General features: G+C 39.8%; 1 protein-coding gene and 1 pseudogene across 1 annotated transcript in view; one reads left to right on the top strand and one right to left on the bottom strand.

The window, feature by feature from the left end:
- The window catches only part of LOC109481535 (zinc phosphodiesterase ELAC protein 2-like), an 18,768-nt gene extending 779 nt beyond the window's left edge, over nucleotides 1–17,989 (top strand). The window contains exons 2-25 of the mRNA XM_019784118.1: nucleotides 1,389–1,543; nucleotides 2,011–2,061; nucleotides 2,734–2,804; nucleotides 3,662–3,726; nucleotides 4,220–4,274; nucleotides 4,662–4,730; nucleotides 4,927–5,121; nucleotides 5,444–5,505; nucleotides 5,868–5,926; nucleotides 6,388–6,500; nucleotides 6,776–6,836; nucleotides 7,432–7,530; nucleotides 8,521–8,659; nucleotides 10,029–10,126; nucleotides 10,952–11,076; nucleotides 11,655–11,748; nucleotides 12,710–12,848; nucleotides 13,168–13,206; nucleotides 13,518–13,636; nucleotides 14,065–14,155; nucleotides 15,278–15,398; nucleotides 15,830–15,908; nucleotides 16,584–16,725; nucleotides 17,437–17,989. Of these exons, the coding sequence (XP_019639677.1) occupies nucleotides 1,389–1,543; nucleotides 2,011–2,061; nucleotides 2,734–2,804; nucleotides 3,662–3,726; nucleotides 4,220–4,274; nucleotides 4,662–4,730; nucleotides 4,927–5,121; nucleotides 5,444–5,505; nucleotides 5,868–5,926; nucleotides 6,388–6,500; nucleotides 6,776–6,836; nucleotides 7,432–7,530; nucleotides 8,521–8,659; nucleotides 10,029–10,126; nucleotides 10,952–11,076; nucleotides 11,655–11,748; nucleotides 12,710–12,848; nucleotides 13,168–13,206; nucleotides 13,518–13,636; nucleotides 14,065–14,155; nucleotides 15,278–15,398; nucleotides 15,830–15,908; nucleotides 16,584–16,725; nucleotides 17,437–17,571 (2,376 nt within the window). The 3' untranslated portion in view covers nucleotides 17,572–17,989. The remainder of the gene's footprint in view (nucleotides 1–1,388; nucleotides 1,544–2,010; nucleotides 2,062–2,733; nucleotides 2,805–3,661; nucleotides 3,727–4,219; nucleotides 4,275–4,661; nucleotides 4,731–4,926; nucleotides 5,122–5,443; nucleotides 5,506–5,867; nucleotides 5,927–6,387; nucleotides 6,501–6,775; nucleotides 6,837–7,431; nucleotides 7,531–8,520; nucleotides 8,660–10,028; nucleotides 10,127–10,951; nucleotides 11,077–11,654; nucleotides 11,749–12,709; nucleotides 12,849–13,167; nucleotides 13,207–13,517; nucleotides 13,637–14,064; nucleotides 14,156–15,277; nucleotides 15,399–15,829; nucleotides 15,909–16,583; nucleotides 16,726–17,436) is intronic.
- A 2,035-nt stretch (nucleotides 17,990–20,024) lies between these two features.
- Nucleotides 20,025–22,343, bottom strand: part of LOC109481468 — a 10,438-nt pseudogene continuing 8,119 nt past the window's right edge.

Here is a 22,343-nt window from a genome sequence, read left to right as displayed (position 1 = left end):
AGTTTGTTCAAAAATGGTGTTTTCTATGTCGTTTACAGGTTCAAGGAGGATCTTGATGCTGTTCGAGCAAAATCGAAAGTGAAAACCAAACGCAGCGTTTTCAGCCTTACGACTACTTGGATCCGAAACTCATTCCAAACGCTATCAGCATCTAGGAAATCTGATCGAGTAGTTTCTGGAAGTGGTCAAGAATATTTAAGGCATTACAACCATCTATAAACAGATAAAACACACATGTAGCAAGGATCCTATCATCCAAGCATCAAATATACAAAAAGATGCGAAGAGAAAGTATGGTAAACACTAGCCGTGGACGACTCTGGTACCCTTTTTGCATGATAATGCCGGGACAGAGTCGTGGTGCAATGCATAGGCCAAAACCAACCTTTGCCGTGCCGGGCCTCATGCAACGGGCCGGCCCCGGATTTTTGGTGTCGCTGGCTTCCCGACGCACTCACCTGCCGGGCCGGGGGGGATAAGACCCTAAACAAACGTAGCATTTAACCACAACACGGCCTCGGAGCACGTAACTCCATACAAACCATCGGCGATCGGCGGCCATGTTGAATTCAAGGATCGGCCTGCAAAACAGGCCGGACCCTGAGTTTACGACAGATTACGTCGTCATTTTCTACTCTCCAACGTTCAAGCTGCAGGTATCATGACGTAATCTGTCGTAAACTCAGGGTCCGGCCTGTTTTGCAGGCCGATCCTTGAATTCAACATGGCCGCCGATCGCTAAGGATTTGTATGGAGTTACGTGCTCCGAGGCCGTGTTGTGGTTAAATGCTGCGTTTGTTTAGGGTCTTATCCCCCCAGCCCGGCAGGTGAGTGCGTCGGGAAGCCAGCGACACCAAAAAACCGGGGCCGGCCCGTTGCATGAGGCCCGGCACGGCAAAGGTTGGTTTTGGCCTATGCAGCGCACCACGACTATGTACCCGGCATTATCATGCAAAAAGGGTTACAGAGTCGTCCACGGCTAGGACAGTCCAAGAAGGACAAAATTTACTTGCTGTGGCCTTACTAGCAAATACAGGTTTGATTTTAAACCTCCTAGGCCTTGGATAGTCTAGTCTCTTAGTTTTCGCCTTCTAAGAGTTTTATACGATTCTTTTATGGGCCACAGAATGACTTATTTGGACACTTCAATTTTAAGCACAAGACAACTAAAAACGTCTTTTTCATTTTGTACTAGCTTGAAGTTAACAATTGCAACTGTTACAAGTAAAGGAATTTGTCTATTTTTCATCCATAGATGACAAATACACTGCAGAATAGCAATAATGAGTACAATATTATGCCATATTATGTGTGTTTTGTATTACAAGTTATAACTATAAATCAATGGTTATCTTAAGTCCATGTTTTTGCCCTTTTTTTATTTTCAGAATCAGAACAACATGGCGGAAGAATTGCGCCACGTCAAGAAACGAAAGAAAGGCCAGACCTTCAGCAACAATATCGCAAACTTCTACCTGCAGGTGATCGGTGCAGGGTCCCGCGACACATGTCCTGCTCTCTTTGTCTTCAGCGATAGTAAAAGGTATGAGAAATTAGATTGGCTATAGTATAGGATTGTTGTGCTGTAGGGTACATATATACTAGTACTCTGTCTGTACCAGTGTGAGAGACCTGTTAACTGTGCCACCTAGCAGTTGCTTAATAAACTGCATGTAACTGATCTAGAACATTTAGTTTACCACTTGACACATTTATCAGTTCAAGGATATTACTTTTAGTATCTAATGTAATTGGCCAGTTCAAATTGCAATTTGCATCAATCTTTTGAACTTTTAGTAAGCAAAGTGCTTTCCCATATGCATTTATAATTTCAGCATTTAAACAGAATCTTCTTGGCTGAATAATTATTAAAGCAAAGAGGTTTTTAAAAATGCTTACCTTCTTGGCCAAAGACAGAAAAATAACCACAATGTCTATAAATAAAGTGAATTGCATGATGTAGAATAGTAACATTGCTGTTGAAACAATTATTGTCTTCTTTGCAATCAGATATCTTTTCAACTGTGGAGAAGGGACTCAGAGAATTATGATGGAACACAAGTAAGTAATCATCTTTCAGTTCACCTACAATTAACAAAACAAGCTAAAAGAAACTCACTGGTTAAGAAGGCAGCTTGGATTTAGAATAATTTTATGCTAATTATAGGGTGTAAATTTTTAAATTCTAAATGTGTGCAAAAAATAAAATGCAGTTGCAATGTGCCAGCCTATACAGTACAGACCTTGATTAAATGCCTTCTACCGCGCCTTTCATACATGGTTTGAACTTTTTTATTTCTTGTGATAAAGTCACATCAGGGCTCGAAATTCATTTTTGGGAAAATGTGAACTGGTACACCTAAAAAATTAGTTGCACCATATCAAATGAAAACTAATTCTTACTGCTCCTCTTCTGAGCTTGAATCTGACATAGGAGCTGACTTCAAAAGCTTAAACAAGTACTACAACAAAGATTTTATTATTTGACACTTGTAGGCCTAAATATCCTGTATACTATTAGGATTGAATATGCACAAAAATACCTACAAAAATATTACAAAAATACCACAGAAAAAGTTAGCTCCAAATTTGGGTGCACTAAGGTGCACATTCACACAGTATTTCCAGCCCTGCACGTACATGTAAGTTTAAATTGCATCTGAAAGCCATGTAAAAGCTTTTGCACCTGGATACGTTTAATTGAGAAAAGCATGACTTTATTGACATGTCCAGGGTGAAGGTGAGCAGAATGGAGGACATCTTCCTAACCAGAATGAGCTGGAACAATGTGGGAGGTTTGGGAGGTAACTTCAGTCAGTTCTTAACTTTTTCTTAACAAGACTGGCAATGAAAACATACAACGCCATGGCGACGGTGGTTGCTGTTAGGGTAATTGTTTGCACGGCACTGCCATGATTTCATGATTTTGAGGAAGACTTGGTACAGATACAGTACACTCCTCCCCTGAGTGTATAGTGAACGAGCCCCGGGGTCACAGAAAGTAGGGCCAGACAGGTCTTCCCGAGGGTTTCCAGGAATGTGGGCATAGATGTGGGTCAGAGACATGCCTGTGGACATTCCATTCCTGTTGAAAAAATACCTGTACCATTCCTAGAATTCTTGCAAACTGCACACAATACTGTACCATTAGGCTCCTCCCTGAGGCGTCGCCAAAAACTCATCTAGTGCATATATATACATATATTTTGCTATTAGAAGTCATTTTGAAGTATACTGTAAGTTTACACTGTAATTTCACAACACAAAAAATCGGATGACACGTTGCCCAAATTTTTAACTGTCACCAAAGACTTTCTGCAACCTATACATAGACGATCCTATAGTCTCCACCAGACTCTTTTGCAGGCTGATAAATGGTAGAAATCAGCCTAAAAAGAATGTAGCTGGCCAGGGGAGTTGGCAAACTGGACCTTCTATGGCTGGCCAACTCCCCTGGCTAGCTCCATTCTTTTATTTTTTAAAGCCAATTTCTATCATTTAATCAGCCTGCAAATGAGTCTGGTGGAGACTACCATTGATCCACTGATCACCGAGTCACCGAGACATAACAATTATTGACATCACAGAAGCAGTGGATTGCTCATTCGAGGACTGAAGTTGTACAGCCCAAAATGTGTTTCTGTTGTTTCTGTTGTGCCAGGTATGACCCTGACCCTACAGAGCATTGGTGTACCAGAAGTGAGGGTGTATGGACCTCCAAATGCAGTGAGTCTGACACACAAATATTTTCTTAGTGCGGAAATTCTAAGTAGACAAATATGGCTGTCAATTAACGTTCAACCAATGAGAGAGCAGATGCCAAAGTTTTGCATTTGCCAATACACATGTAATTCATTTGTTTTACATTCCTGAGTTTTGATAGACATACTGTAGTTAGGTTTAGGTTATAGCATTGTAGCCACCTGTTAACTGTGCCACCTAGCAGTTGACGGACAAACTGCAGATAACAGATCTGTCCTCTGTAATTAAACGGTCAACTGCTAACTGGCACACAACTTGACACTTTTCAAATTTCAAATACATTTTTGTACAATACACAACTAGCAAGTATAGCTCTTTATATTATCTTTTTTTCTCTAACAAATATTATAATTTCTTAAAGGTGCAAATAAAAATTTAATGTAGTAAAAAGTTGAAACAGTTTTGCAGTTGTTTAGCAGCACTGTTTATTATTGTTCTTTGAAATACTGTATTACAGGAAGATTTCTATCAAGCATTAAAAGACTTCACATACTTTCCCAAGATAAAAGTTCGTAAGTATACATTTAGATGATAATTATACAGAATTATAAATTATAGCATATCAAATCAAAATATTTAAAGCAAAAAAATATATATATACCTTATGGTCAGCATGCCTTTTTCTGTTAAGCAAAGTCTTAGTCTTTCTGTTTGTAACAGTTGCCAATGCTGCAGCATTGATTTATACAATATAGTTCAAAATTCAATGCATAATTTACATGCCTTGTATATTAATTTTTTTTGCATGTTGAGTTGTGGCTCCTATGCTAGCATTTGGGGCTATCATAGTTTGCCCCGGCCTGTTTTTTTTTTAGATACCTGTATTATTGATTTTCTTACAAATTTTGAGAAGGAACAAATGAAAATGGTGTTTCCTTTCTTGTCCCTTTCTGCCCCAGGTGTGAAGCCGTACCATCTGTCCCCCATGTCTGATGATGTCATGACTGTTTGGCAGGTGCCAATCAGAGGTGAGCAGAGAACTTTCTCTTAGGCAGCACATCGGCAAAACGTACTGCACCAGCGCAAAAAACTGATTTTAACGGCTTTCGTTGGTCAACATTGCATAAGAATTTTGCCTATTGCAGTATTAGATATGTAAGTTTACTGTGATACAAGTACAAAAAAACTTCTCTAATTGCATTATGTACTCTCATCCAATCACAGCTCCTGACACATCATCACCTGGAGCAGGTCTCAGTCCTAGGGTTGGGTCAAGGTCACCTGACCATGATCTCAGTCCCAAAGCTGGCAGCTCTCCTTCCCAGAGTCCAGTGGTCAGGAGAAGCAGTTGTGATGTTTCTGACATTGACTCAGAATCCGATGATTCCAGTAGATCAACCAGCCCTAGAAATTCACCTAGTAAGTAACTAAAAACATCAGAATCCTTAACTAGTAAGTAAAGTTAGGTATTCTCTGTTTGATACCAAATTATATGTAGGAATTATTTTTCCTTTTTAAGACAAAGATGCATTGAGTTTTTCTAGTGTATACGAAAGTATTGTTTTGGGCGGCTGAGTTGTTGGTTTGTTTATTTGTTTGACCACAAATAGGTTGACAAAACTTTAGTTAGGGACAAGATTGAAGTCTAAAATGTCAGATGTTTTGTTACGACTTTTTATTTTGGTTGTAATTTGGGCATCAAAGTTTATTCTATACAATGTATTTCATACATTTCTTACAGAGTCCAAGAGAAGAAAAACATCTCAGAGGGATGAATCCCTTGTTATAAGCTATATTTGTAAGGTATGTCCATGTTTCATATGTTGGCATTATATATTGACTTTACACTTCAGTAAGTAAGTAAGTTACTGCAAGTAAGTTAATAATTAATCTAATTTTGATATATTAAGGATTATTGTAACTAATGCAAAATAATGTACTTTCAAATTTGATCAGAATGGTGAAGTAGCAACTCTAAAACTGTACAGTAACTGTTACTTTGATCATAGTAACTCTTGTAATAGATTTTTTTATTTAACTGTTTAGAACAACAGTACTTTTAAAGGTGGGATGGGCAATGTTTTGCATTAGCTGGCAAATTATTTGCATACACATGTGATTTTTTATGTGCCATTAAACATAAGTTTGCCTTTTTGTATTTACAGTTGAAGCCCAAAAAAGGCAGGTTTTTAACAGAAAAAGCCTTGATGGATGGAATCAAACCGTAAGTATTCATAGTCTACTGACAGTTTTGATAAAATTTACATTTTTGCTGAAAATTACCAAGAATTCTTAAAATTGTATAACTCACCAAAAGAACTGTTGAAAACCAATTACTCCAGACCTACACTATGTTTTGACATCCAGGTAATAAAATACACAAGAAAACTTAGTAAAATACTTAAAGTAAATGGATAGATTTTGAAAACTGTCAGGTAGCATCTACAAATGTAGTCAGTGACAGAATTGGTAGTTGACCAGGTACGTGTGTAATATATCTACGCAAAATTCCGTCAGTCAAAAAGTAGTGGATGCTACATGTACTTAATATGTCTGACAGTTTTCAAAACCTATACAGCTGCTTGAGTAACTTACAGTTCCTTTGTGTGTGTGCTGAATTAACTTATTCAGTTGATTTAATTTTGAAATTCATTGATTTCATGAGTTAACATTGTTAACCTGTAGGGGTGTGTGGGTTGGTGAGTTGAAGAAAGGTAACCAGGCCACCTTACCTGATGGGAGAGTCATCGACCCAACACCATATGTAGAGCCTGATACACCAGGTCCTGTCTTCATTGGTAAGTATAGTGTAATGTGATAGTGCAGTGGGGACACCTTGCAGTGATTATGAAAACTGCAGGCACCTGTTATAGCCAAAATAATGTGAGAAGTTTACCATTTTTGAATCTCAGTACTATATATGCTTCTGAAATATATTGTATAGTGGTTGATACCATTCACATTGACACATTATGTAGCTGTCTTTGCTGTGCTGAAGAAAATGTTATTTTTTGGTTTTTGTGTACATTTTCCAGAAAAACATGTCTGGTGTAATTTTTTGTTTATTTCACAGTGGTGGAATGTCCAGGTGAGGACTTCATTGAACCAGTCACAACTAACAGCCAGATTGCAAAGTAAGTCATGGCAGGAAATTAAAATAAACTTTACTGTTAGTTTTATTGTGATGTTATTGTACGTAAATGTATTACTAGCAGCCTCCAGTTTAATTCCGGACAACCTCCCATATCTCAGCAACCTTAAACCCAGATGGGCTAATATCGCAAACCATAGGTAAAAATGATGTGAAAAATATGTAGCAGCTATTCGCGACCCCCTGGGGATTCGTCCAATTATGCATGCATAACCATTGGACAATTATGCATAACTGAAGAACTATTATGCATAACCCTTGAGCTTCATGCCTAATTATGCATAACCCCTCAAAGCATTATGCATAATATGCATAATTATGCATAATTGGACGAACCCCCAGGGGGTCTCGAATAGCTGCTACATATTTCTTACATCATTTTTACCTATGGTTTGCGATATTACATGTAGCCCATCTGGGTTTAAGGTTGCTGAGATATGGGAGGTTGTCCGGAATTAAACTGGAAGTCCGGAATTAAACTGGAGGCTGTTTACTGTATTTTAGAATCATCATCGATGGTACTTGTACATACATTTATGTACATGTATATCATGAGTTCCACTCTTTTTCTCATGCAGGTATCAGGAGGATGGGGAAGAAGAACTACCAGCTATTGTTGTCCACTTTACTCCAGCAGGAGTAGCCAAGGACACACGCTACCAGGACTGGATCACAAGGTACATGTGTAGGGTACTGAAAGGAGAGACTATAGAAGAGGTCCGCACTCTGTGGTTGCCTGCTAGAACTGTCTCCTCAGACACTGTCGTCTGAGTCCTTTATTCACACATAGTAATCGGTTACAGATGTGGTCAGTCTGGTGACAGTTATGACGACTTCCTGTCACAGGGGACATGGGGGGTTGTCTCCTAACAACACATTGCAACACATGTACATGTACATGTGGGCTGGGCACACAGGACTTTCTGTCATTCTGCCAGTACCAGTTAGGATACACCAACATATTGAAATCGGCTTGGAGGAAAGGCCAACCCTAACAAAAACCTGCTGACCCTTAGCCTTAGTTTTGGTTGCCTAGTGCAGAAAGTTGAAAGCGTTAACTCCAGTGTCCTAGCCAACCAGAAGTTTCTTCCGTCATCTCAATTTTGTTTGACATAACATCATGACATTGTGTAGTGCTGAACATGACAAACCTAAGGGCTCTGACAGCAAATTTTAAATCTTGACCCTCTGAAACACTATTCCTGCATTTTGAGAGAAAAACTTTGCTGTTAGACTAGTAAGCTTAATTTAAGGACATCTTTTCCAAAATACAGACATTTTCGTCGGTCAAAGATAACAGATTGGGAAAAATTTTGAGCTGTCATAAATTATGATACAATACAATTTTGTACATGACTGTAGATTATCTTTAGCATTGATTATGGATTAACTCTGTTGAAATTGCACAGTATTTTAGTATAGCTCATGTATCTACCCTTGTTGTTTTTTCTTTGCCATACATTGTACCAGTTTCAGTTGTTGTCAGCAATAAAGTCATTTGATTTGATTTTGATTTAGCAAAATTCTGTCAATGACGGAAAGATGGTTTCTGGCTAGAAGACTGGTTGACCCTTTCACACCAGCAGGGTGAACCCATTGAAGTTCCTATCTTTTACACAGTGACACTGTAAGATTATATTTACCATGTGTTTCTGTGTGTTTACCAGATTTGGACCAGACACAGAACACTTGTTCCTGAATGAAGACACCCAGACGACATCTCACGAGGGTACAGCCTCTCTCCAGGCCTGTCTCAACATTATACAGCCTACTGTTTTTCCCCTGCTAGCAGACAACACTATCAAGGTAAGGGTAACACTGGGTTTCAAACTCAGCAACTGACCAGTCCAACAGGTCCAGACCTTTTAGCCTTGCAGTTAGTGTGTTGAGGTACAAATTAGACTGGGTTGGAATCCTGGGACCCAGGAGGCTACCACTTGGGAATGCTCCTTTATACGTCGATGAAGGTTAGACATCCAGGTAATACGATACGCCAAAAAACAGTTACTCAAGCAACTGGATATGATTTTGAAAACGTCAGACGTTTCAGCTAGTATCCACTAGCTTTCGTCAGTGACTGAGAGACCAGAGGGGAAAGCAGGTTTATAAGCACAACCTATTGATTGATATGCAAATAAAGTGAAGACAAATTTTTGGAAGTCGAAAAAGGAACAAAAGTCAGACAAGTCAAGACAAGATGATGCAAATTAGTCTGAAAGCTCCTGTTATACAGAACAGGAGCTTAAGTGTTGTCTGTCCTCGGGGCTGGGAGTGCCAAATCCCAAGTGCCCCTTTATGTTCCAGTGGACACAGGAATCTTGACTTCAGAGATTTGAGGACAAATCTAAAAGATTAGAGGGAGTAGTGTAACGGGGGCATTCAAGTTCCACTAATTGACCATTCCAACTGGTCTGAACCTTTTAGCATTGTGGTAAGTGTGTTGGGCTGACTGTCTGGGTTCAGCACAGTTTCGAATCCTGGGAGCCAGGAGACTGTACATATAGAATACAACACGGGGTATTCCGTATCACCCGAGGTATCGGCCCGACCGCGGGTCGGATCCGACTCGCGGGAGGGCCAGGACCAAGGACGATGCGGAATACACCGTGTTGTATTTTATTTATGTCATACCCACCAAAGAAAACACGCCTTTCAATGCAAGATGAGCCCAAAGTTGGTGCCACTAAACTGAAACTAAACCCTAAAATGCAACAACATCAATTCCAACGTGCGGATTCTGTATTCGAATTTTCGAAAGGGGCACACGCGGTTAGGGCGAAACGCGTTCAAATCGTTTTACTGAAGCCATGGAAGCGTTCGATAATGGGTTCCGGGGCGTACCGTAAAGTACGGCCCGGTCCGGAACCTGTTATCGAACGTTGTCGCGGCCCGGGTATGATATAATACTTGTTTTTCCATGAATGCATTGTTTGTCACGCTAACCCAGTGAGAGAAGGAAAAATGTGCCACACAGGGACATCAAACTCATATAGATTTCAGGACATTCTAAAAAAGAAAAGGGTGTAGCATGCTTCAAACACAACCAACATGTAGTAACGTGTGAGTGACCTCCAGCTCCATAAGTTAAGGGTTTAACACAACAAACTACACTTACATGTAATGCTGTATGTATTTTTGGAATGTATTAAAATTTGTCCTTTATTCTTGTCTCCAGCCAGGAAGTCTGCCGCCTCTGCCACACAAACATGTCCGAGGGGAGTGTCTGTTAACATACTGGCTGTTCCACAGGGACCAGCCTCTACAATGGGACAGGTAATACTGTGTGTCTGTTAACATACTGGCTGTTCCACAGGGACCATCCTCTACAATGGGACAGGTAATACTGTGTCTGTTAACATACTGGCTGTTCCACAGGGACCACCCTCTACAATGGGACAGGTAATACTGTCTGTTAACATACTGGCTGTTCCACAGGGACCACCCTCTACAATGGGACAGGTAATACTGTGTGTTAACATACTGGCTGTTCCACAGGGACCACCCTCTACAATGGGACAGGTAATACTGTGTCTGTTAACATACTGGCTGTTCCACAGGGACCACCCTCTACAATGGGACAGGTAATACTGTGTCTGTTAACATACTGGCTGTTCCACAGGGACCACCCTCTACAATGGGACAGGTAATACTGTGTGTCTGTTAACATACTGGCTGTTCCACAGGGACCATCCTCTACAATGGGACAGGTAATACTGTGTGTCTGTTAACATACTGGCTGTTCCACAGGGACCATCCTCTACAATGGGACAGGTAATATATACTGTGTGTCTGTTAACATACATTGTACTGGCTGTTCCACAGGGACCATCCTCTACAATGGGACAGGTAATACTGTCTGTTAACATACTGGCTGTTCCACAGGGACCACCCTCTACAATGGGACAGGTAATACTGTGTCTGTTAACATACTGGCTGTTCCACAGGGACCATCCTCTACAATGGGACAGGTATAATACTGTGTGTCTAAGGCCTACAACATGTATATATAGAGGAAAAAAGATATGTTTCCTGTTGCAGTCTTGGAGGACTTTTCTTGACTTGCATGTAAAGTTTGAATGTTTACTGTTCCCCTAATAGATCCTCCATTCCATTGCTGGACAATGAAGAGGCTGTAAAGGGGGCTTTTGCTTTGCCTGGATTTGAGGACAGCCTTAAGGAGATGAAGGAGACAATTGCAACAGCATTTTCCAGTGATACAGCAGGTAAATACATTGTACTAGATACAATATAATAGAAATACATGACAGAGGCACCTGACACCCATGACAATCTGTGAAAAAACTACATGGAATGTGGGCACAGCAGACAATACCCAGATATTGAGTGTGTGAGTGATGAGTGATGTACATGTAAATTAACCTTAATACTAGTAATAGATATACTGAAATTGAATAATATGATACTGCATGACAAGAGGGAAAGAAAATGTCATGATATATCAAGTCGTAATAACTTCAAATTTGGCCAGAGACTACAATCTTAAGTTTAAGGCATTACCTTAAAGTTTGCATGTACCGATGTGTGTTTTTGGTTGTTTCATGTCCCCGAAAAATGGCTTTTTAAGTTATTGCTAAGCTGCAGTCCTTTTCAGTAGTTGAGTGCAAGTTGGTGGTTCAATTTTGAAACCCAAGTCTTAGAACACATGATACAGCTCAAAATTATCATTAGTTTGTGAAGGTGTCCATTCTGACAAAACCTTGTATTATGTATACCCAGTGTGTCTGCATGTACACTTGGTGTGCAATGTGTCTGTAACTATTGTATGTCTGTATCCCTCCAGTCTCCCCTTCCTACCCAGAAGTGGTGTTCTTTGGTACAGGGTCGTCCATCCCCAGTAAGAGGAGAAATGTCACAGGAATCCTGGTCCATCTCAGGTCAGTAATGGATCATGGAATGTATTTTTATTTATTATCATGTCATGTACATTGCATACTGTGCCCTAGGAAACTTCCAGTATGGTACACTCAGGTAGTCTCTAGGATGTAATTTATAGATGATGTTAGTCATACACCATGCTTGTTGTTTGAACGAAGCTTCAAGGTTGCAGTACACAGTATTAATGGGCGACCCCCGGGGTCTATGACTCGGGTATAGAAAATAGTACAGCGAATATTCTTGAAGGCTGGGTAGAAAGCCTGATAAGAGCATCAGCCAGATGTAAATTGTGCTGTGTGGTGTAGGAATGTATCGGGTTTGAGACTGTATGATTTGAATTGTGAAGGTTTTGCCTCTCTGTCGGCAAAACTCTTGGCAGCAAAATCGTCCCTCCGTGGCATCACTCGCATCGCTCATGGAAAAAATAATGCCACGCCCTACGAGTCTGTGAAGGAGGCTAAAGTGCACCCTATAATTTTTTACCGCGTCGAAGTGAGTCATCTTGGGGTCCTTCTTCTTAGGGTGAAAACTGTGCTCTGCTACAATGTATTTTAATAAGTGGGCTAAGTACCTTTCTTAAGTTTATATTAAACATTTAACCAGTTATAGCAGGCTCTCAAACATTATTCACAGTCATTTTGATTCTCCTAGACTAAGTGATATGGTGTTGAATGTACATCAAGCACGTCGGCAGAATGTACTGCACCTGCGCAGAACCCCGTATTTTAGCATTTTTCGTTGGGTTTTTGGTCAACGTTGCATCAGAATTTTGCCTGTTGCAGAGGATAGTCTTTCCGACATAACACTTGGAAACTATTGTCGGAATGCTAACCTTATATGAGCAAATACAACCTTATATGAGACATTCTGCCGAAATGCTATGTACAATACATTACGGGTTTCGCGCAGGTGCAGTACGTTCTGCCGACGTGCTCATCAGATTCCTACTGTTTTACCCAGTGAGACAGAGTCTCTGTTGTTGGATGGTGGGGAGGGCACGTTTGGACAGATGTACCGGCACTATGGTGATGATGTGGACAGGGTGCTGGCTAACATCAAATGTGTCTTCATCTCACACATCCATGCTGACCATCACTTGGTATGTCACATATCACAATGGCAATTTTTTTTAAATTTAGGCCACACCAATTTAATTTGTTGGTTCTCGGATTGTTCAGAAAAAAATTAGAGCGACAGGACAACAAAAAAATAAAAACAGGTCTAAGGCATCCTATTATACATATAGCCCCAAATGCTACAATAGGAGCCATGAAGTCAACACAAAACTAGCGTAGCATTCGGGGCTATAATAGAAAGGATGGCTGTTTTATACAATTGTACATTGTCTACAACATATTAGAATACTTCTTAGGTTTAAATATCATGATTGTGCTTATTATATAATTATATTTTTTCAGGGACTGATGAAAATATTTCAAGAGAGAAGAAGAGCACTGGTAAAGAATCATTATATTGATTGAAACATTGACTGCATTAAGCATAGCAAAATATTAGGAGATGTCATTTGAAATCAAGGTCCTTACAACGTTTAACATTTGTCCTTTAGTAAACAATTTGCATTGTCATTTTCTAGTTCTAGACAGAATAAAATTTATTGTTATTAGACACTTTTTGTGGACATTTGAGGTTTTCTTACCAATGCATCATTTTCAGGTTCAGTCTTGCCAACCTGGAAAATTTACCAACTATTTTAACGGTTTGTAAAATGATTTTATGCATGGTTTCTTTTCTGTATTGTACAACCTAGAAAACCCTTGGAGAGCCCCAGCAGCCCATGTACCTGATAGCCCCCCTCCCGTTCATGTCATGGATCAACCACTACAGACTCAACTGTGAGAACATCGGCATGGACAACAAGGACTTCATGTAAGTGCAGTACCCACACAATCTGACAGGGGTCCCTGCTGTGCTGCTGGTTTACATTGCCATGTGAACTTAATGTATTTCAGCTGCTGATCATGCTTATGGCTAGGAACTTCATAGCTTAGTCAGGATTCTATACATTGATTTGTATATTATATACTTAGAATGTTTTAACAGTAGATTGAGTCTTGTATGGTAAAAGGTTTAATTGCAGGTATGAACGAATGAATGAGCTTTTAATATTGCTTGACAATCTTACATGGTACAATGTGTGGCAGTAATGTACAATACTACAAAATTAAACTATCTTCCAAAAATACTTTGTACTTCTTGACCTGTTTAGCCAAAATAAACTACCTTGGGGGTAACATACCAGCTTTGCTGTATTTAATCAACAAACAGTTACTGTACATTTTAATTTTTTTCTACAGCTTACTTCTTTCTAAAGACCTGTCTGTGTTTTCAAACGAAGAACAGAACCAAGAATTTAACAGCCTAAAGGAGAACCTTGGCTTCAAGCAGGTAAGTTATTAGTAAAAGCTAAAAAAGATAATAGTGCCTCATCTTTTTGTGATGATATTCAATTTCTTCAATTTCGCCACCTGTAGACCTATAGGTCTGTCAGCCTCAGGGTCAGGTCCCACCATGCTGCCCTGACTTGTGTCAGATTTTTCATTTCCTTGGCGAACACCTTGCCTCGCAATACAGTGCTTTCCTGATTCTTATAAGTGCTCTTGATGGCCCTGAGAAGTTAAACACTAATGCCAGTCTCTGCTATGACTTTCCACATCTTATCTCTATACACAATCAAAAGCTTTCTCTAGATCAAGGAATCAGGCATGTTGCTCAATGCAATATTCCCAGCTCTTTTCTGTAGCTCCAGGTTGTACCAGTCCTCCATGTCCAGTACCACAAGTGTAACACACTTTTTGAACAAACTAGGCTGGCCCACCCTGAAAGAGAGGAGAAAGATTGCACGAGTGACACTGTTTTTCAAGGCCATCAATGACCAAGTATCCATCCCCATACACAACTACACTAGCAGAAACACAAACCCTACAAGGGGTCATCCCCTACGCTACACCACATTCACATGTAAGACAGAAACCTACAGAGCAAGTTTCATACCAAGAACAGTTATGGAATGGAACACCTTACCAGCACACATTGTCACAGCGTCAACTGTAGATAGCTTTAAGCTTGGGCTGGCCCAGTACATGGGCCATCCCTGCTCCCAGAGGTAATCAGGACTCCAAGTGCGGCCATGTAAATAGAGTTTAAGCACAATTTTGGGTCTTTTTTTTTCTTTTTTGCACTTTGTCGTTTTCATGTTGTTCTTTTCAGCACCATCACCCCACCGGCCGCACTTAGCCGTGCACCCAGCACCCTGGTCGTGATGCCCCAGTGAGGGGTTTTGACCAGTACCACATAGAAGTAGAAATGTCTGTTGTTCTGTCCTCTGTAGCTCCAGGTTGTACCAGTCCTCCATGTCTGTTGTTCTGTCTGTAGCTCCAGGTTGTACCAGTCCTCCATGTCTGTTGTTCTGTCTGTAGCTCCAGGTTGTACCAGTCCTCCATGTCTGTTGTTCTGTCTGTAGCTCCAGGTTGTACCAGTCCTCCATGTCTGTTGTTCTGTCCTCTGTAGCTCCAGGTTGTACCAGTCCTCCATGTCTCCCGTTCTTACGGCCTGGTTGTGACCCACAATGATGGCTGGAAGTTGGTGTATTCTGGAGACTCCATGCCTTGTGATGCCCTCATCATGGCAGGTATTGTGTGTTTCTAACCTTTAAGATTTTGAATAATTAGATTGTCCCCTAGCAGTGTGGCCCTCTGACCAATCAGCTCTTAAGATGACAATTTTTTTATGTAGCCTGAAGTGTTGATGCTTAGTGTTCTGTCAGAAGTACATTTTATATTTATGTCATACACAATCATGTACTTATAACAGAAAATTTGGACTTTCTTTGAAGAAATGGTCTGCATTCATATGTCTGTTACAGTAACTATAAGATGACAATTTGTTTGTCGCCTGAAGTGTTGATGCTTAGTGTTCTGTCAGAAGTACATTTACTTAATAAATTAACTTATTATAAATTATTATAACACAGAATGTGTTATCTGAATTTGGACTTTCTTTGAAGAAATGGCCTGCATTGATTTATACAATTATTGTATTTATTTGTTGACTCTTTGGCAGGTAAAGATGCCACACTACTGATACATGAGGCTACGTTTGATGATGAACTCCACCAAGAAGCAAAACGGAAGAGACACAGGTACTACATTGTACTACTGCATATATGCAATTTTCACTGCTCGCCGTACGTGCAGCTGCATGCCTTCTTTGCACAAAAACACGGGCAAATTTTTCTTTTTAGATATTATGAACAGTTTTTAAGTCTTTATTGAAGTTTAGATTGAAATTACTAAAACATCTGTCTGACTCTTGTATCTGTTGGGACATGTAATGCATTACCTAGTACAGTTATTTTTAACTGTAATATTTATTTGTTCATGGCTGTCGCAGTATCAGTTTGGAATGTAATCACTATTGAATGTAAAATCTGCAAGAGTGACGTGATCTGTGACGTCATCAGCAATTGAAAAATGTGTCAGGTAGTTTACATGTATGCCTCCCACCATCTCTAACTGTTGGCCAAAGTCAGTGAAACAGTTACATATAAATTATACATACATGACTATATATGTATGGTCACTGATGTGTTTAACTTCCAGCGACAGCAAGCTTGAGCCATCTATGTTCAAGGAATCTAGTGCTCAATGCATGAACATTCTGCCTCAACAAATTTAGAATGTAGAATTCTTTGCCTTGTAGTTCCTTGACATGAATTGTAGTATCATGCTGTAGCTCACAGGTAAAATTTGTGTGGTGCAAGTTTGCAGAAAAAAGAAATTTTGAGCCATGAATTGCTTTCCAATGTTTCCCCCAGCACCATTACCCAGGCCGTGGATGTTGGTATTGAAATGAACGCTGGCTTCAACCTGCTGACACACTTCAGTCAGCGCTATCCCAAGATCCCCCTCATGGACAACGGAGGAGAGAAAGTGGGCATCGCGTTCGACCACATGAAGGTGACACGTTTTTCTTCAAAGAGAATTTTGGCAACAAATTCTAGAATGTAGGAGGTTGTTGAACTCTCAGAATTTGAGAAATCTATAGCTAGACTGAGTTGCGTTTGCTGAATAGTCTCTTCAAGGTGGAAGTACATACCTTACACCTGAAGTCCCTGCCATTATCCAGCAAACTAAGGTTCTCTAGAGTTCAGAAGCAGTCTGACAAGATTTAGGTCATGCCTTTCTTTCAAATTTGAGTACAATTTGAGTCAAAATTTGACGGGCAACCATCAGCTGACCATTTTGAAACATTCAGCCGACCAGTAGCCCACCTCGCCGAACACCAGCCAACCACAGCCAACCTTGCTCAATGCTCCTAACCATGCATGGTTGGGGAGAGTTCGGCAGTGTTCGGGAGGCCATGTTCAGCTATGTGTGACAGACTGAATTCTCAGTTACCCTAACTAAATCCTGCTCCTAGCGGGTGGCCAGTTGTCAGTCGGAAAGTTGTCAGGATGGAGTCAATTGACCATAGCCAGCGAGAGTTTGCGTAACACAGGCTAACTGTTAGTAATGTTAAGCTAAATGTTTTTGTGATGACTTTTCAGCAGGGCAAGCCCTTTGTAATAGCCACTGTTTAGATGGGCTGCCCTGGCTGTGAGAATTGTACAGCCGAACAACAAATACAATCATTATTTAAATCACCTGCATGTCTGTTGTGTACCACAGGTGCGTCTGGGTGACCTGAAGCTCCTGCCTCACCTGAGCACACCTCTACAGGCTCTGTTCCAGGAGGAGCTACAGGAGATGAGAGTCAAACAGAAACGCCACAAACGGAACAGACTTGGGGGTCTCATCGACTAAAACTCACCAAATATAGCAGATAGAAAATAAGTTATAAATATGTTCAAGAAGATAAAGATATACATTTTTGTACCATTGCTAACTAACCACTAATAGTTGGATTAAGAAAATTTGTACAAGAAAAGGCATGCTTAATAGATATAGGAACAGGACTGTCTCTCAAAGTCTGTTTATCCTCTAGGCTGTAAATTATGTAAATAAAACTGACAGTTTTGAAAGTTTATCTGTGTTGGTAGAAGTTATCATGAAGCAAGTTTAATCTATAATTTCCAACACAAGAAATTGGACTAAATTTTGCACTGTACAACTCCAGTCTTTGTTTCAAGGAATGAAAAATCCACCGCATCTGGTATGTCACGTTACTACAGATGACAACATGTGACTTTATCAGTGGATCATAGGTTGCAGAAAGTCTGTGGCGCCCACCATCTGGATTGCTCATTCACAAAGACTGGAGTTCCACAGTCGTAAATTTGGGTAAATCCAATTTCTCATATTGACATTACGGTTTAAAATTGCTTCATAAAAAATTATTGTTGACTTTCTGATCATTCATGCAACGCATAATTTCACTTCATATGCATCATACTACGTAATGGTTCCTACTATTACTTGATTCTGACAGTATATTAATTTTTCTGTTTTTGTAGCAAGTACAGAATAATGAAGAGACAACGATATTTGTCAAACATTATTTATTTTATATCTCAAAAACAATCCTAAAATAATTATACTTTTTCTCAGATCTTTGTATGGCCAGCCATGTCAGTCTATTCTTATCTGTAACAGTTGCAATTTTTTTCCAATATTGTCATAATTAATGTTCATGCTTTCAAGAATAAACAAATTGTATAGTACTGTACCAGCCTTAGCATTGTATTCTCCACACACTTAAAGGCAGCCAATACAACTTCAGGACAGCAAAACAAACAATATTCTGGATGAGAGAATCTGTCTGATATTGACATTTCTTGGTACAGTTTCATTACAGTCTTCATGCTTAAAGCATTTGAAAAAAAACAAACTATGAGAAGCATTTTCTAATTATTTTGTGGTACCACTTATAAATAGGTACCACCTGTAATCAGCCTATGATGTAAAACAAGCAATCATTTTCTGTCAGCGACATCAGAATTTTGCCTCACAGATATCAGTTTACCGTGTGATAGGGTTGATTCAACATACTAAAAAGAAATATTAAAAAGAATTGATCAGAAAAGTGACTTTGAATATCCAGTTTTGCTGCCCTGAAATAACAATTTGTACATTGGATGCCTTCAATAACGATAATTGTAAATTTACAATATCTTTAATCACATCAATCACACAATTACAAATTAAATGTATCTTTAACTTTTTTTACTGCAGAGGTTAGGAGACTAAGACCTATGCACATCAGAAACACAGCAATCTTAGGGATATCTTAAACTAACATACATGTAGAACAATTGTAACACACAATGAAAGTAATATGCACATGTACACAAATGTACATTGTACTTAGAATACAGATGGTGTTGTGCTACTGTACTGTTTTCTAATCTCCAAGCTTATCTTTTAGTGGATGCAAGACAGTTACTGTTATCAAACTACCTCTGAGTCAGTGTTGAGGTTAAAACCATCCAAATACAAACACTGAAGACAATAATATATTAGACAGGCACTTCTGATTCATAATCAATTTTAAAAATATTTTCTAGTTGCTGATTGTCAGTTTTTCTATTGATAATATAAGATGATCTTAAAACTACACTGTCTTACAATGTAAGCCAGTTAACTTACATGCATTGAAGTTTTTCAATACCAAAATGCTGTCAGACATCTCGTCACAAACAACATTGTAGCTGCCAGTTCAACATACATGTAGCTGACATTTGTTTCAGATTTCCACATTGTACATGATTGTATGGCCTAAATTAGATTGAAGCACGGTCAAATAAGCAAAGGAGTGATTCTACCACTGTCTCCTTCCGTTGGCCAGGCCCCTAGAAACTTGATAGCCATGCAATACTAGTACTAGACTAGCTTTTCTTTTTGTGTGTTAGCATAGTAGTGGAGGCTGTGATTTTTTTTAATTAGTGACAGAGAATCCGGAGTTTCTAGTCATGTACTTGGACATTTTCATAGTGACTGAACATCCTAAGTTCCTATTGGACTGATTTTCTGAAAATTCTGACCTCCTACTGGTTGAACTGATTTTCACGGTGACAAGGCATCCTGAGCTTCAATTCTGAGATCCTATTGGACAGATTTTCACAGTGACAAGGAATCCTAAGCTCCTATATTGGACCAGGTTTTCATTTTCTAAATCGGTCTCCTGACTAGAAATGAACAGCCACAAGCTCTTGATGTACATGTAGGTTAGAGATACATGATTGTGTAATACAGGTTGGTCAAGTGAGTCTTTTTCCAATATAACAGTTCCACAGGCACACATGGCTTATACTTGTAGTTTAGAGTCCTCTATTCAAGTCTGTCTTGATCTCAATACCTGTTGATGCATCTTCTGGCTCTTCAGTCTCCTGAAAAAAAAATCAAGGAATGTACATTTAGTAATATATTGGCAGTGACAGGAAAAATATTCATTGTTAGGCCACAGCAAGTAAATTTTATGGATGACATCCTCCCCAAACTCCAAATCTAATGCGAGCGGGCGAAAAAAAAACAAGGCGGGCCGAAAAAAACAAGGTTCTTACATTTTAAAATTTTTGACTCAATCATTGTACAAGTGGTTTTTATTCAGTGGGAACATCACATATAAACAGCCAACATCACATATCACTGCATCAAAGTAAGAAATAAAACATTAAATCAGAGCGTTTTCTTGTCTCCTCTCTCCTCTCTTCTGCCATTCACGTTCCGGCATGACGGCAGACATCTTTGCCCATTAGCGGCATGTTGACCACTGTCAGAAGGCAACAAAATTTCTTGTTTTTTTTTCCGAAATCAGGCGAAAATTAATGCGCGCGCGGATGTCATCCATAAAAATTACTTGCTGTGGCCTTACAGTAATAAAATATATGTATGAGACAATACCCTAGCTCTTTTCACAAAAATGGTGAACAGTACTAGTGGACCACAGTTTACATCTCCTGTGGAGTTCTGCTGTCACAGTGTTGATGTCTGACTGAGTCCAGTATCCTGCTTCATGTTGTCAAGGCAAAGCCACTGGACTATTACTAATGAATAATGTAATGTGCCAATTTTGCTGGTTATGTGATAGACTACTGTAAATGCTGTACGAACCCTGAATAGTCCTGGCATGACTGTTCAGTCTGGGGGAGGACCCGGCTTGTCGGCGCCGTTTGTTACCGTTGGCGTCACATGATGAACAGGCAGGCCGCTTTCTGGAGGAACTGGAACTACTCGGACCAGCTGGAGAGGAGACAACATGTCATTGGTTGGAAAATCTATCACCTCATGTTCATTTCCAAGAACTTACTCTACCAATGTGCCGGATATCTATATTTATGAACAGTGCAATGTTGCAGCTTCTACAATTCTTAAAAAATAATACATGATATGGTTTCATGTCTTAAGTTAGGAGATGTCAAATTGCAAGCTTATTAATGACATTGTGAACCCATTGTTTTTCTGTTAATACTTCTATATTTGGTTGAAAATTACCTGCATAAGTGCAATGCAGCACTTAATGAGCACGTCAGCAGTAGTATACGTACTGCACCTGCACAAAACCCTTACTGTATTGTGCATAGCACTTCAAGTTCGACAGATTGTCTCACTTTTTTTAAGGTCGTATTCGCACATACAAGGTTAACATCCCGTCTATATACATGTAGTTTTGTTGTGTCGTGTCTGAAAAGATCTCATCTGCAACAGGCAAAATTCTGATGCAACGTTGACCAAACATCCAACGAAAGCCGTGAAGAATCGGGGTTTTGCGGAGGTGCAGTACGTTGTGCCGACAATATGCTTGCTTTAAGAACAAAGGGACAATTTTGCCCTCAGCTGCAATGACTTAAGTGCAATCACTTTGAGTGATTATTACTGATTGAAGTATCAAAAAGTCCTACTCACCACTTTCCACCTCCTCCCCTCTGTCCTGACTGACCACCCCCATGCGGACCTTCCTGCTGACCTCGTACAGACCGTGGATAAACTCCTCGGCCGTCCCGCCGCGCTCCTGGTACAGGGTCAGCAGTAACGTGAAGGGGTCGTCCGCCAGCCCAAACCTGCTGACCTCTCGTCTGGTGAACCCCAGCTCTGCAGCAAACTGTCTCCAGTTCTCTTCTGATGTAATGCTGAGCATGGCTGGAACCACAAGCGTAAGGCCACACCAATTTAATTTGTTGGTTCTCGGATTTTTTCAGAAAAAATATGAAGCGACAGGGCGAAAAAAATAAAAATAAAAACAGGTCTAGGCATCCTATTATAGGCTTAAATGCTATGGAATGAGCCATGAAGTCAACACAAAAGGCTGGGTTAAAATTTAAACATTGAATTTTGAACTTTTAATCAAACCACTGCAATGATAGATGGGAAAACTGTAACAACTAGGAAGAAAAGGACTTCCTCAACTGTTGGGGGCGAAAACAATGAGCATTTTTCTAGTTGATTCAGGACCAGAATCAAATTTTTTTCTTTTTGTCAAATCAGAAAAAAACGAAAGAGGCGAATCCGAGAACCAACAAATTAAATTGGTGTGGCCTTAGTGTAATGATATCAAGCTTAAATTCAAGCAACAATTTACTTCTACATGTATCCTCTGCATGTCTCTAGTTGTTGGCAGAAACACATAGAGACTGTTGATT

The sequence above is a fragment of the Branchiostoma belcheri genome, unplaced genomic scaffold, assembly GCF_001625305.1.
Source record: "Branchiostoma belcheri isolate BF01 breed outbred unplaced genomic scaffold, Haploidv18h27 scaffold56, whole genome shotgun sequence".
In the NCBI taxonomy this organism is placed as follows: Eukaryota; Metazoa; Chordata; class Leptocardii; order Amphioxiformes; family Branchiostomatidae; genus Branchiostoma; species Branchiostoma belcheri.
The sequence above is the reverse complement of the archived record's forward strand: the minus strand, read 5'-3'. Positions and strand labels throughout refer to the sequence as shown.